Below are 12,498 nucleotides of genomic sequence, written 5' to 3'. Positions count from 1 at the left end.
TCGATGTACGATGCTTGAGACAGGGCTAACCATTTGTTCTTATGATTCTGAATGATCTGGATCCCTAGAACATACTGTGCCTCACCCAAATCTTTGAACTAGGCAACTAGCCATTTCTTAATGTCAGTCAAATACCCTACATCATTCCCAATGAGTAGGATATCATCCACATACAGTACCAGGAAAGTCACTGAGCTGTTGATGATCTTCTTATATATACAAGGCTCATCAACGTTCTAATCAAAGCCAAACGACTTGACAGCAATGTCAAATTTGATGTTCCACGATCTAGATATTTGTTTCAGTCCATAAATGAACCTATTAAGCTTGCAAACTTTTTGCTCTTGATCTGAAACTATGAACCCCTCTGGTTGAGTCATATAGATGGTCTCCTCAAGATTACTATTAAGAAAAGCAGTTTTGACGTCCATTTGCTATATTTCATAATCATAAAATGTGGCTATGGACAGGAGAATCCTAATAGACTTAAGCATGACAACAGGTGAGAAAGTTTCCTCATAGTCAACTCCCTCGACCTGGGTATAACCTTTTGCCACGAGTCTAACCTTAAAGGTTTGCACCTTTCCATCTACACCTCTCTTTCACTTCTAAATCCACTTACACCCATCGTTTAGTATATGAATCAGGCTCGCCTCTTGACCGAATAGGTCATCTAATTATCCTTAGGTAATTCTAAAACCCTAAGAGACAACCTAGATCAACTTCCCTATAAATACACCCCTTATGGCTCCATATGAGGTATCATAAACTTCTGTCTTCTTCTCCATTCTATAATTCTCTTGTTGACTTGGGCATCAAAGCCAGTTTTTTTTGTTTTGCAAATTCTCTCTTCTTTGAATTACAAATTTACTGTTGTTGTCACGTGGAGGTTGGGTGCACTTTCTCTTAATCAAAATTTGGCATCGACAATGGATAAGAAAGTTAATTAGAGTACATAACGATAATAAAGTGAAAAGAATCATGTGAAATTCGAGCATAATTAAGTATAATATACCAATTCTACCATTTCAATACGTGATAGTTTGATCTTCTACTTTTATAAATGTTAAACTAAAATAAAAATAAATGAATAAATAAATAAACCCGATATTGACGATGGCAATGTAAATGTATAATTTTGGTATTATAGATGGCCCATAATCTTCATGATATCGGTTTATTAGACCCTTTTTAACATTAAGTCGTCATAAAGCTTATAATCTTTTTTTTTTTAAGGAACAATTAAATATCTAAAATCTATCTAATTAAATATCTTGATTTCATATCATTCAATATGTCAATTAAATATCTTAAGCAATTTAGACTGTTACATAAAAATTAATTATAAGGTGGTAATCATTTAGGTCATGTTTGGTAATCATTTGGGTTTTTTTTTTTTTTTTAAATTAAATCTATTTCATTCACATTATTTACAATGATTTGCATCTTTCTTAAGTACTTGAATTTTTAGTCAAATTCAGAAAACAAAAACAATTTTTTGAAAGTTATTTTTTTTAGTTTTCAAAATTTAGCTTGGTTTTTTAAACCATTGGTGAAAAGTAGATAACAAAAAGAGAAATTTTGAAATTAAAATAGTGTCTATAGGCTTTATTTTCAAAAAAAAAAAAATGATTATCAAACGAGTTCTTAATTTTTTATTTTGACTTTTTAAAATTGTGTTTTTTTCTTCCAATTTTTTATGCATGAATTTTTCATTTTCTATGGAACATTTGAATTCTTTAACAAATTGTCAAAAACAAAAACAAATTTATAGAAAGAAAAGAATATTTAGGTATTGGTACTTACCTTTTTTAACTCACTCAAATATCAATCACAAGTTTCATCGAAAACTTTTATTTTTGAAAAAGATCCTTTTTGTGATTAAAGGGGATACATAAAGATGGTTACACACAAGTATTATTTTAAAAAAATAGATTTGATTGAAAAAATACTCATAGAATATAGACAACAATCATAATAAACTAGTGGAGGAAAATAATGGTTATATATGACACAAATTAATTATTAACATTATTTGAAAACTTTATTCTTTTTTTAAGCTCAGTAACATGCAAACCATTTATATCTCTAATGTTCATATTAAATTATTTTTAAAACTTTACCACAAGCTAATCTTCCGTTTTCTTTCTTTCTTTCTTTTGGGAAAAAAAAAAAGAACACAAAAGATTGTCTAAATACATTAATAAAGAAAAAATGACGTGTAAAACACTTCAAAAGGTATGGATCAGAATAAGTTTGTGACGTATTCGACCTTCAGTTAAAAAGTGGTTATATTGAAGGCACGTCTGCTTTCCCCTTTTTAAGGTTTAAAAAAAAATATTTTTTGTCCTGACAATTTGGTCAAAACTGGATTAAATTTTCTTGGTAAAATTTAAGAACTAAATTATTACAAATCAAATGATTTATTTTACCATAAATATTTATTTCTCGCATAGCTCAATTGTCAGGTAGGGTACTAGGTTAGCACTTAACAGCTACAATATTCCCATGATATTTCCCCTTTAAACCACCAGCAAAAGCTTTGCCAAGATAAATGAATCTTAAGCAAGAGATGACTCCATACAAAAACTTGTTCCAAACATAAAATGGATTCATCCCTTCTTTTTTTTTTTTTTTCGCTACCATTGGGAATCCAACCATTGTTCTGGCATAGCTTTTTGGGGGTGGGGGATCAGTACACTAGAAGGTTAAAACAATCACTGTACAGAGCAATATTAATTTCTGGCTTTAAAATTGCTACCCTACAATATTTATATCAAATACTACAACTATAGTAAAAATTAGGTCAGTGAATTTCTGACCCATTAGCAACTTCAAAATCATCATTAGCTCTTTCTTGTCTAATAACAAACTGATCGACAATTTTAACAGTGTGCACCGGATCCTGATGCGGTGCAGCCGCCTTCCACTTGCTCGGAAACAACCTCTGGTGGCTCAGCTGCTCCGGTTGTCTTGCCTCCCCTTCCCACTTGGAATCCAATTTCCATTCTTTCGGAACCTGCGAAGTCAAAGATGAGAATCAAGATGAAAAACTTAAAAATAAGAATGTGAAACACATGGCAATTATATGAGAAGTTTTGTGGAGTAGCCATCAAAAATCGTCACCAAGAACTATGGGGTATAACTTGAAAATGGCACGAGCAAACAATTACAACACGCTATCAGATTTTATTTATCCACGTGAATTTCAGCTTTGAAAGATAAAATCTCTAAACGTGGTATAATACTCCGAATAAATAAGCCATCGCATTTGCATTAGATGTGAGAAGCCATGTTTACCTTGTCAACAGCAAGAGTAAAAACTTCAAGATCGCCATCACGATTGATGTGGAACCGAGTGAATGACTTATAATTTGCAATCCTTAGTGAAGAGAATGCTTCATCAAAGTGAATGTGAAGCCAATTAATACATATGTATAAATAGCTTCCGAAAACGAAGGAGACTACCGGTGTTGAGAAAACCCAGAAATAAAAGAAGACGGAGCCATAATATATCATAGCACCTCCTCGAGAAAGTGATTGCATTCCATTCTTGCAAATATTACTACGTGAGACAGCCATGACCTAACAGCATTCTCTCGACTATTAGTCCACAGAAAAGGTTAAAAATGATATACTAGGAAAAAAGTTTTCTAACCTCAGGTATATCAAATGCAGACATAAGATATTTGATACAGGCCGGATACAGGCCATATGTCCATTCTTCTAATCGGGCACGGAGACCAGTCGGATCAGGAAAGTGCTCACCTTCCTTTGTACGGTACCATTCATATAAAGTGTGATAGCCTGCAATGGAAAAATCTCACTTTCAACTACTAATACTTTACAAACAGAAACTTTGCTGCCATCTGCTAAAAACTTATGAATGCTTTCTTCCTCTAATGAAATTACTTTTAACTGCTAAAAGATAGGAACCACATGTTTGGTTTATGAAAAAAACACCTAGGCGCACTGTTTAAAAGGCACCTTAGTTGAGGCATTCGCTTAGTGTCTTTTCTACTTTTTGTGACCTTGTCCAATTATGGCCTCAAATTGGGGTGCATTACACAAATCTTTGCAGTTATTCTTCTTTTGTGATCCACTTAAATTGGAGGTTATTTGGTTTGATTCTTCCCTAGTAGTATGGGGGCGTCTAGACCCATGACCTTTAGGTTCTTTTGATTTGATGAGGTCCATTCTGTTTCCTATTAAAAATTAATTAATTAAAATTTCTTAAACCCGTCCTTTTCCTAGATAATCTCTAACAAAAGCTCTAATCTCTTCAAATTCTTATCTTTTTTTTTTTTTTTTTGTGGTTATTGCACGCTAATAAAAAAAAATGCTACCTAAAACAACGCAACAAAGTTGAACTATATCTTTGCCCACCATTTCTCATGAAAAACTGGAAAGGCTGCATTTGACAGAAAAACACACAATAATACCTGAGGTTGCTAGTAATTCATGACGGACGCATGTCTCCAACCCCAGTTCCAATAGCAACATAAGAAAAAGAGCTGCAGCAAGATGTGCAGAAACATGAAGAAGTCCAATTATCACCCGTTTCTTCTTGGATGCTTTGCTAGGAATAAATGTTACTGCTACAATCAGTAATACAATAGCACCAGCTAAAGAAACATATGACTCTCCCAGCATGTACAGAAAAGCATTCCACACTGTGCCAAAGAAACTCTTCAAGTGACCCGAAAATGAATCTTCTTGCAAGATGTGATCGAGCTTACACTAGAAGAAAGTAACAAAACTGGTCATCCACACATTTTAAGTACCAAGTTACTTGCTAAAAAGCCAAGTGCGTTATGTGCCCCATTTACTCTGAAAGGAAGTGGAGAGTAAACAGTTCAACTATGAAAGCAATGGGGATCTAAATCGCACAAGTCAAAAGAGCTCCCCTAGAGGTGGAGGAGAAAACTAAGCTAAATATGAATGAAGGGAAGTCAAGTAAAAAAATATGCTAAAAGAAAACCCAAAATAAAACCCGAAGCAAAGAGGTCAGAAGCCAACCTGTGGGAACATAGAAAAGACCAATATGAAGTATATGATGCCACCAATGAAATCAAATTGCCAATTTTTCTTCCGGAACTTCAAAATATTTCCTAAAGCAATCTGCACGAGGAAAAACGCATGCAGTGCGCTAGAAGTTTAAAATAAAATAAGATTGTAGAACTGAGAAAGCACAAAATTTTATAGTTCAAACATTACCCTGCCAGAATCTTCAAAGGAAGGATAAGCAGCCTTGCACTCATACGTAGATCCACAAAATTTTCGAAAATTACTAAAGACATGGGTTGGGTGTAAAAAAGCCCCACCACAGCCATTTACAAGAAGATGGTGTACATTTGTAGTCTCATCTGATTTAACAGCAGAATGGCGCATATAATGATGCAAGTCCCCAGCAATTCGAAGTTTACACCTCCCTTTAAGATAATCACATATTAGGTGCGAGACATTCTTCCCAGAAACATCCTTCCAGTAACAGTCAAGCAACCAATTTGGTTCATGAGTCATGATAATTACCGAGTCATCAGCTCCCATCTTGATCAAATAAAGAAATGATTTGTTCATTAAGGACAGTTACCACAAAAAAAAAAAGGAAGGAGAACCAGAATAATAAAAACAAAATTTGAAGGAAAGAAGTTTTAACAAATGAAACATTAGAGGAATTAGATTGGTATAATACAAATGAGACATTCCACGATAGAAAATACTAATTGAAGTAAATGAGGTAGAAAAGAAATAGGCAAGAAGACCCCTGTCCAAAGGACACATTAGAGGGCATCTATTTCAGCACCTGATTTCATGCAAACAAATGTCAAGTTAACAAAAACCTTACAGAGAAGATACCTTTTCCTGCACAAGTTCTGAAAAGAATTTGAATTGGTAGACATCAATATCACCATGAAGTGCTAGATCCAGACCAAATACCCACCATCTTTTAGGAAGTTTCAGGGCAAAATAGCTCTTCTTCTGAGGCATGAACCACCCACCCAACCAGCTCTTATGACATATGTATCTCATATAGGTATGAAGTCCATCGAACCAATCTACAAACCAAAAGAATGCATTAGCTCACTGAGATCATAGGTAATCAGTTCCAAATATCCTGTATGAATAGTACAATAACATGAAAACATTAAAATTGAATCAGCTCAGATTGAGAAAGGCAGCAACCATGATTTCCAGGAATTACATAACACTGAGGTCCATCATATTGCTTCAGTTCAGACATCCCATGAGGTAACTCGGGCTTCTTCACTGCTATATGGTCTGCTTTATACCATGGAGGAGGTTGAAGAGCATATTCAAAAGGACAAAAGAGACGTCTTTCATATGTGAATGCCGACGGATTAGGATACCTGTGAGAACCATAGTGGGACAATTTACCATAAATATACAACTTCGCATATGCATTTAGCAAGTAAAAGGTTATTCTAAAAAATGCTATCCAAACTACACAAGTCATTTCATATATTGATTTGCATAGTAGTAATGCATATTCCATAAATCAACTCAATGTTGCTTGATAGAGAATGAAGTGCCTAGGACATCCTTTTTATTGGGTTTTATAAATGATTATACTCCTAAATACTACTCCTAGAAGTTTGAGCTTTCTAACACTTGCCCACTTAACTCACATTAAATCAAAATACTCTCCTTCATATGCACCAACATCTTCACGTGGATAAGCTATGCCTGGCCTATAGAGCTACTTCAGGTAACAGTAGAAATGTCAAATAAATTCATGATTCTTGGCTCTGATATCATATTAAACCACCATTCTTTCCATAAACTTGACCTGAACTGTTAGAATTTATTCGTCTATTGTATTACATTACTCTTGAAACCCACACAGGACCTAATCTCATTCATAGAAGCCATTTGGAAGCTGGTTCAACAGAATGGTCTCTAAGCATTGTTTGTAAGAACCATGATGAGAAGGCTTGTACATGCTGAGATTATTAGAGATATAGTCATCTACTAAGATAATTAATGTCGAATAAGCCTAAGTAAAGTTCATTAGGGAGAGAGGAAGAAAGGTGAGAAAGAGTTATATACTTCAAAGTTGTAACAACTTACGCGAGATCCCCCCCTATGAGTAACATGTCTCCACGAGGTAAGTTGTAAACTGAATCATCTTCAACTATCCGAATGGAAGGTTGAGCAAGCAAACGTGCAACACTATAAGATGAGTTCCCACCATCGCCAGTATCAGCCATGAAATCAAACCATAAGTCATCCCTTTCACTATAATGATCATATAATAGACCATCCTGCTGAGCTCCATCTTCAAGCTTGCGCATTGCTGCCTAACATTGGAAAAAAGGTCAAGAAGTGGAAAATGTTACATTTACAATTAGCATTCATTAGAGAACAATTTCTTTGAATTTTTAATATAGGAAGCTGGAATTTCATATTATTAGATATCAAATTACACAAAAAGGGGAGCAAAGCGCAGCCCCTAACCAAGGAAGATTACAAATAATTCTCAGTTGGTAAAGAGATTGCATAAACTGCAACTATCAAAGAAATAATACAATTTACACCAAGAGAAACCATCAAAAGTAACATGGTCAAGAAAAGTATCTATAGCTATGCCGTTTCTTTTTATTAGAATCAATTGGTGAATGAAATTTACAAGAGGAAAAGACAGCCCCAATACAGAGCAAAAGAAAAGACTCGATTTTTAATAGATGACATTTATTCTCGCAGAGAATGGATCAAAATCTAGAATCTACCTTTAAATATATAAAATCTAGAAACGTCTTTGGCAATAAAGGGACCTTATGGAGCACTAAGTGAATATTCCAAATGGAGATTTAATTTTCAGTAGTGTTCGTTAAAGTTGAGGATATTACTACAGCTTCATCCCTTCTCAAATTGCAATGTGTCACTATAAGGTATCACAAGAAGACATTATTTCCCGTATGTACTCATAATGTTTGGGACTTGACATATCAGATATTGTTACTAAAGACAGTCTAAGGGCATGGTTCGAAGTGATTTTGAAAGGGTTAAAATCACTTCTGTCATATTTAAAATCGCTCCAAAACACATTTTTAATAACTCAAAATTAATTTAATATTTAATTTTAAACTTTTAAATGCAATTCTTGTATCATCAAAATTGGTTTTAAATTATTAAAAACATATTTAAGAGTAATTTTGAAAATGAAAAAAGTGATTTTAATTATTTTAGAATCACTCCCAAACATAATTTAAGACGTCAACTAAACAGGGTAGACCACAGTGTCCACAGTGAGCTACTTAACATGAATGGTGGATGCAATTATGCATTCATTCCAAACTAAACAGGGTAGATAAAATAGAAAAATGTGGATCGCAAAACTAAACCATGTTTAAACAGGGTTGACCGCAGTGCCTATAATAAGCTACTTAACACAATTGGTGGATGCAATTATGGATTCATTCCGAACTAAACAGGGTATATATAATGCAAAAATGTGGATCACAGAACTAAACCTGCATCATGCGCATGTCAAATCGACCAACAAAGACAGTCACTGAAACAAGTAGGTCAAAAACAGTCTTGAATAAATCAGCAGAAGTTCTGCAAAAACCATCAAAAGAATACTTCAAATGTCTATAAACATGCACACCCAGATTAAAGGAAGAAAAGAAGGCCAAGAATCTTAGTAAACATAATACCCAGAATACCAGGGAACCATGTCAAGGAAATCAGGCTTCATTTGCTTTCTCTTCAGCTTTTCATATTCTTTAACAGATAAAGGATGCGAAAGAGCCCACCTGTTAATCATGCAAAATTTCAAATTGATTAAGCAACTAAATAATAAAATTATACTCCACGTGCAACTTCAGAATTCACCAATAAATGATTTAAGCTCATTATATTGTAGAAACCAAGTCAAAACTATTACAGAATTATCTCCAGCAAGATTCATGCTTCAGAAAGGAAAAGTAATGTCCTAGATCCATGTGTCAGTTCGGGTAAAATGAGATGAAACAACCAAAATGGATAATGGATAAATGTTATTGCTGAACAAAACTGACTAAGAGAAACAAAAAACAACCGGGGGCGTAAGATAATATGATTCCAATATCCTCAAGTCCAACCTCCTTGGTTTTCTTTTTTTTTTTTTTTTTTTTTTTTTTTTTATAAGAAACGATTTCATTGATGAATGAAATAATCCATCTTTGGTTTTCTTGGTTAAAACAGTTCAATTATATTCAACTAACAATTCCAAATAGAGTGAACAACTAAAAGACCCTAAGCAATAAAATAGCTAGCAGACTTATAACTAAATTCCAATAAGGAATAGAGAGACTAAAGCACATAATATCAGAACCACTGCAAGCTGAACCTAATCAAGATAACTTTAGATCTTAATTTTCTACTATAATGAAAAGAAAATTATAGTTAAATATTATTTTCAAGGGCTTATCAAGCCACTGATCACTTACCCTGTCGACCGTTCCACCACATAATTTGCAATGTAAAGGCCAATGAATGTAGCCCAAAGTGAGTATATGGGTGAAATCCCATCGGATGGACCAGCACATGAGCCATTGCAAGCTAACTAAAGCAATGAAAGTAAGTGACATGAGAAAAATATGTATGTGTGTGAAAAATTAACACGAACACGTGCAGTAAACTCACACATTAAACAGAGACGAACACAATATGCACCTCACTATAAATTACCCACTTAGACAAAAGTGGGTAATCACTTGCAGACCCAACAGGTGCGAACCAAGACGAGCACACCTGATCCTTCAATTCATTAACACGAAGAAATTTTGCGAGCCAAGTGTTTCGTTCTTCTTTCTTCCAGAAAGGAAACCAATGAGAGGTTCTCCGCTGAAGTGTTCTGTCTTTCAAAACACCAAGATTGCCACAGTGACTGTAAAATACACAGCAGGCTATACTTATGACCTACAACATGAATGAGAGGAAGAATTAATATGGCAACAGGAAAAGAAACAATAATTTTGAGCCATCCACAGAACTTACAGCACAATTCTGAAAAATTGCCAAAATCTCCGGCCTCTTTCCAGCAACACGTGAGACCAGACCAATGTACCAGAGGCCAATAAATAGGATGTGAAATACTGTAAGAAACAGAATGGAAGAGATATATATCGTTATGAACATTGAAAGATTCATCCTTATATCCACTCCCATCGACTGAAAACTTGGAAGATGATACACAGCAGCCACTAAAATCCAGGCTATGTACCTGAAAACATAAATTACTCAAATTTCAAAGAGCACATTTACAAGGCCAAAAAAAATTGTCACTGTGAAACAAAAGCAGTAGAATTGAGAGGCGGAAACTCACCACCGACTGAAATTTGAATAGCTAGGTTTAATAGTTTTCCCAATAAATGGTGATGAAAAGAAATAAAAGAAACCAAGCAAACATGAGTATATAGACCACCATTTGATATTCTGATCCAATTTGTCGATGAGAGTGTGCATGTTGTCAGAAGATATAAAAAATAAGCAACCAACCACCACCGCAATAATAGCATGCCGTGAATGTTCATGAGGATACGGATACGTGTGAGTGAAAATGGTCCGAACCCTCTTCATTTTGAGGGTATCTAATAAACCAACAGAAATGTTGTCAGACCCCATACAGTCCTGCATACATAGAGAATATCACTTCGCCTATACAAAAATTCCATAAACAAATCCTTTCCTTGATTTGATATGCCAAAGAAAACATCTAAAGGGTGGGAATCCACATTTCATCAAATAATACTCAACTGATATTATAATCCAAGATTTCACAAACGACATAACCTTGACGCATCTAGCAACATTATAACTTCATTTCGAATGCGTAACTCACAAGTACACCGTCTCTTTATCCTAGAATCCCTCATCCTCATCAATCACGAAGAAACCAAATAAATTAAAAATAAAAATGTTAAAAAAAACCCTAGGTTCTTCCACACTTAACTCGACAATCAGACACAACACTAGGCTCTAAACACTAATAAGTTTCACCGCTTAACGTGTTCGAGAAACGCAAAACATAGAAAAGAGCCAGCAAATTCAATTCGACGAATGAATACGGAAAACCCCGAAATCAAAGAGCATGCAAAATTGGACACCATAAGAGGTCATATTTCCGAGAATCAAACAGGAAAAAGAATTTGAAAAAGAGAGAGAAAAAGACATACCAGAAACAGGGAGAGAGAGGACTAGCAGTGAAGGAAGGAAATATATAGAAGAAGAAGAGGAGGAGGAGGAGGAGGAGGAGGAAGAGGAAGAAGAAAAGAAGGCGTCTCAAAGGGTGTGTGCATATGAGAATGTCTGTAATAAAGAACACAACAATGGCATATTCTTTTGAAACCAACAAGACGATGACGAGGCTGTCACAGAGAGACTCAACGACACGGGGACTCGCACGTAAAGGAATTCAGAGTGCGAGTGGGAATTCATTGACTCGGAAATTTGCGTGCCTTTCACGGTTCCTTTCTTTCTTCTCACAATTGCTTTGGTTTATTTATTTCGCTTTTTTATTTTACTCCTTTTTTTTTTAATTTTCTTTTTAGCGATCCACATTTAATGGTCCTTGGCCTTGGCCTTGGCCTTTTGAGAATGAACAGCGATAGAGGGGGGCCTCCGACCTCGTGATCAATACGGCGCCGTCTCAACTAACACGATCCGCAGTTGTTTTTCTTTTTCCCATTGGACGGTAAAGTAATGCACGGAATTTTTTTTTTTTGGGGTATTATTATTTGTAAGCTCACGTTTGTAATCCGTAATGAAAATTAATGTAATCTTAATGAAATTTTAACGATAAATTATTTATATAGAGCTTGAATCATAAATGTAATTGGATTTGTTTTGATTGTATTTGCTTAAAACTATGAATTTTGTCAAATTTATTGTTATCATTATCTCTACCTCTGAAGATCAAGTAATAATGATAATAATAAAGAAGTTAAAACTGATAATTTTTAGTTATAATAGTAATATAATGGTAGCCATAATGGTAATGATAGGATGTAATTCTTAGGCACAATCGGATTGACTACTATTTATTCATCAATTAAATTGTGTTATTTCATTACAAATTTAGATGTAAGGTCCATATGTCATATAAATGCAGAACAACACAAGTAAACAATATCAAAAGTAATCAAACGATGCCTACTTTTTTTATTCACATTGATCTATTACGTTTTTAGAAGAGTAAACGTGTCCTAAATTCGACAATGGTGTCCATTGATTTTTTGAAGAATTATTAATTTAAGACTTAAATTTCGGTGGTATATGAATTTAAACTCTAGACTGGTAATTGTATTAGTCTAAAAGTTGAAGCTAAATACACACAATGATAAATAACATATTTAGTCTCTATTTTTTTTTTTTTTTTTTTTTTTTTTTTTTTTTTAAGGAGAGTTGAAATATTTTAATTTCATCATTATAGTTTTGATAAACTTTGTAAATAGTTTCTATTGTTTGATAAAACTATCATGAATTAGAGAC

The 12,498-nt window shown here is 34.2% G+C and overlaps 1 protein-coding gene across 2 annotated transcripts; it reads right to left on the bottom strand.

The window, feature by feature from the left end:
* Positions 1–2,481: 2,481 nt before the first annotated feature.
* Positions 2,482–11,479, bottom strand: LOC120075755. 2 transcript variants are annotated; one of them, XM_039029402.1, is made up of 16 exons: positions 11,184–11,479; positions 10,334–10,638; positions 10,006–10,231; positions 9,682–9,927; positions 9,456–9,571; positions 8,682–8,780; positions 8,496–8,583; positions 7,093–7,322; positions 6,187–6,371; positions 5,860–6,059; positions 5,218–5,550; positions 5,020–5,121; positions 4,443–4,740; positions 3,659–3,807; positions 3,301–3,585; positions 2,482–3,019 (listed from the first exon to the last, which is right to left on the bottom strand). In XM_039029402.1, exons 2-16 carry the CDS (start codon positions 10,630–10,632, stop codon positions 2,807–2,809), a joined length of 3,069 nt encoding a protein of 1,022 aa, XP_038885330.1. In that variant the 5' UTR covers positions 10,633–10,638; positions 11,184–11,479; the 3' UTR covers positions 2,482–2,806. The 2 variants fall into 2 exon arrangements, with proteins under 2 accessions (XP_038885330.1, XP_038885331.1); XM_039029403.1 differs by lacking the exon at positions 10,334–10,638 and having other exon boundaries at positions 11,184–11,478.
* Between the last annotated feature and the right edge of the window lie 1,019 nt (positions 11,480–12,498).

Source organism: Benincasa hispida, chromosome 4 (assembly GCF_009727055.1).
Source record: "Benincasa hispida cultivar B227 chromosome 4, ASM972705v1, whole genome shotgun sequence".
Lineage (NCBI taxonomy): Eukaryota > Viridiplantae > Streptophyta > Magnoliopsida > Cucurbitales > Cucurbitaceae > Benincasa > Benincasa hispida.
This window is presented reverse-complemented; position numbering and strand designations above follow the sequence as displayed.

Excerpts from the sequence above, each read along its gene's own strand:
- LOC120075755 (XM_039029402.1), bottom strand. The coding sequence starts at position 10,632 with ATGGGGTCTGACAACATTTCTGTTGGTTTATTAGATACCCTCAAAATG. Across the intron at positions 5,551-5,859 it reads CAGAACTTGTGCAGGAAAAG|ATGGGAGCTGATGACTCGGT; the intron begins GTATCTTCTCTG and ends TATTTGATCAAG. Across the intron at positions 3,020-3,300 it reads TTACTCTTGCTGTTGACAAG|GTTCCGAAAGAATGGAAATT; the intron begins GTAAACATGGCT and ends TTGACTTCGCAG.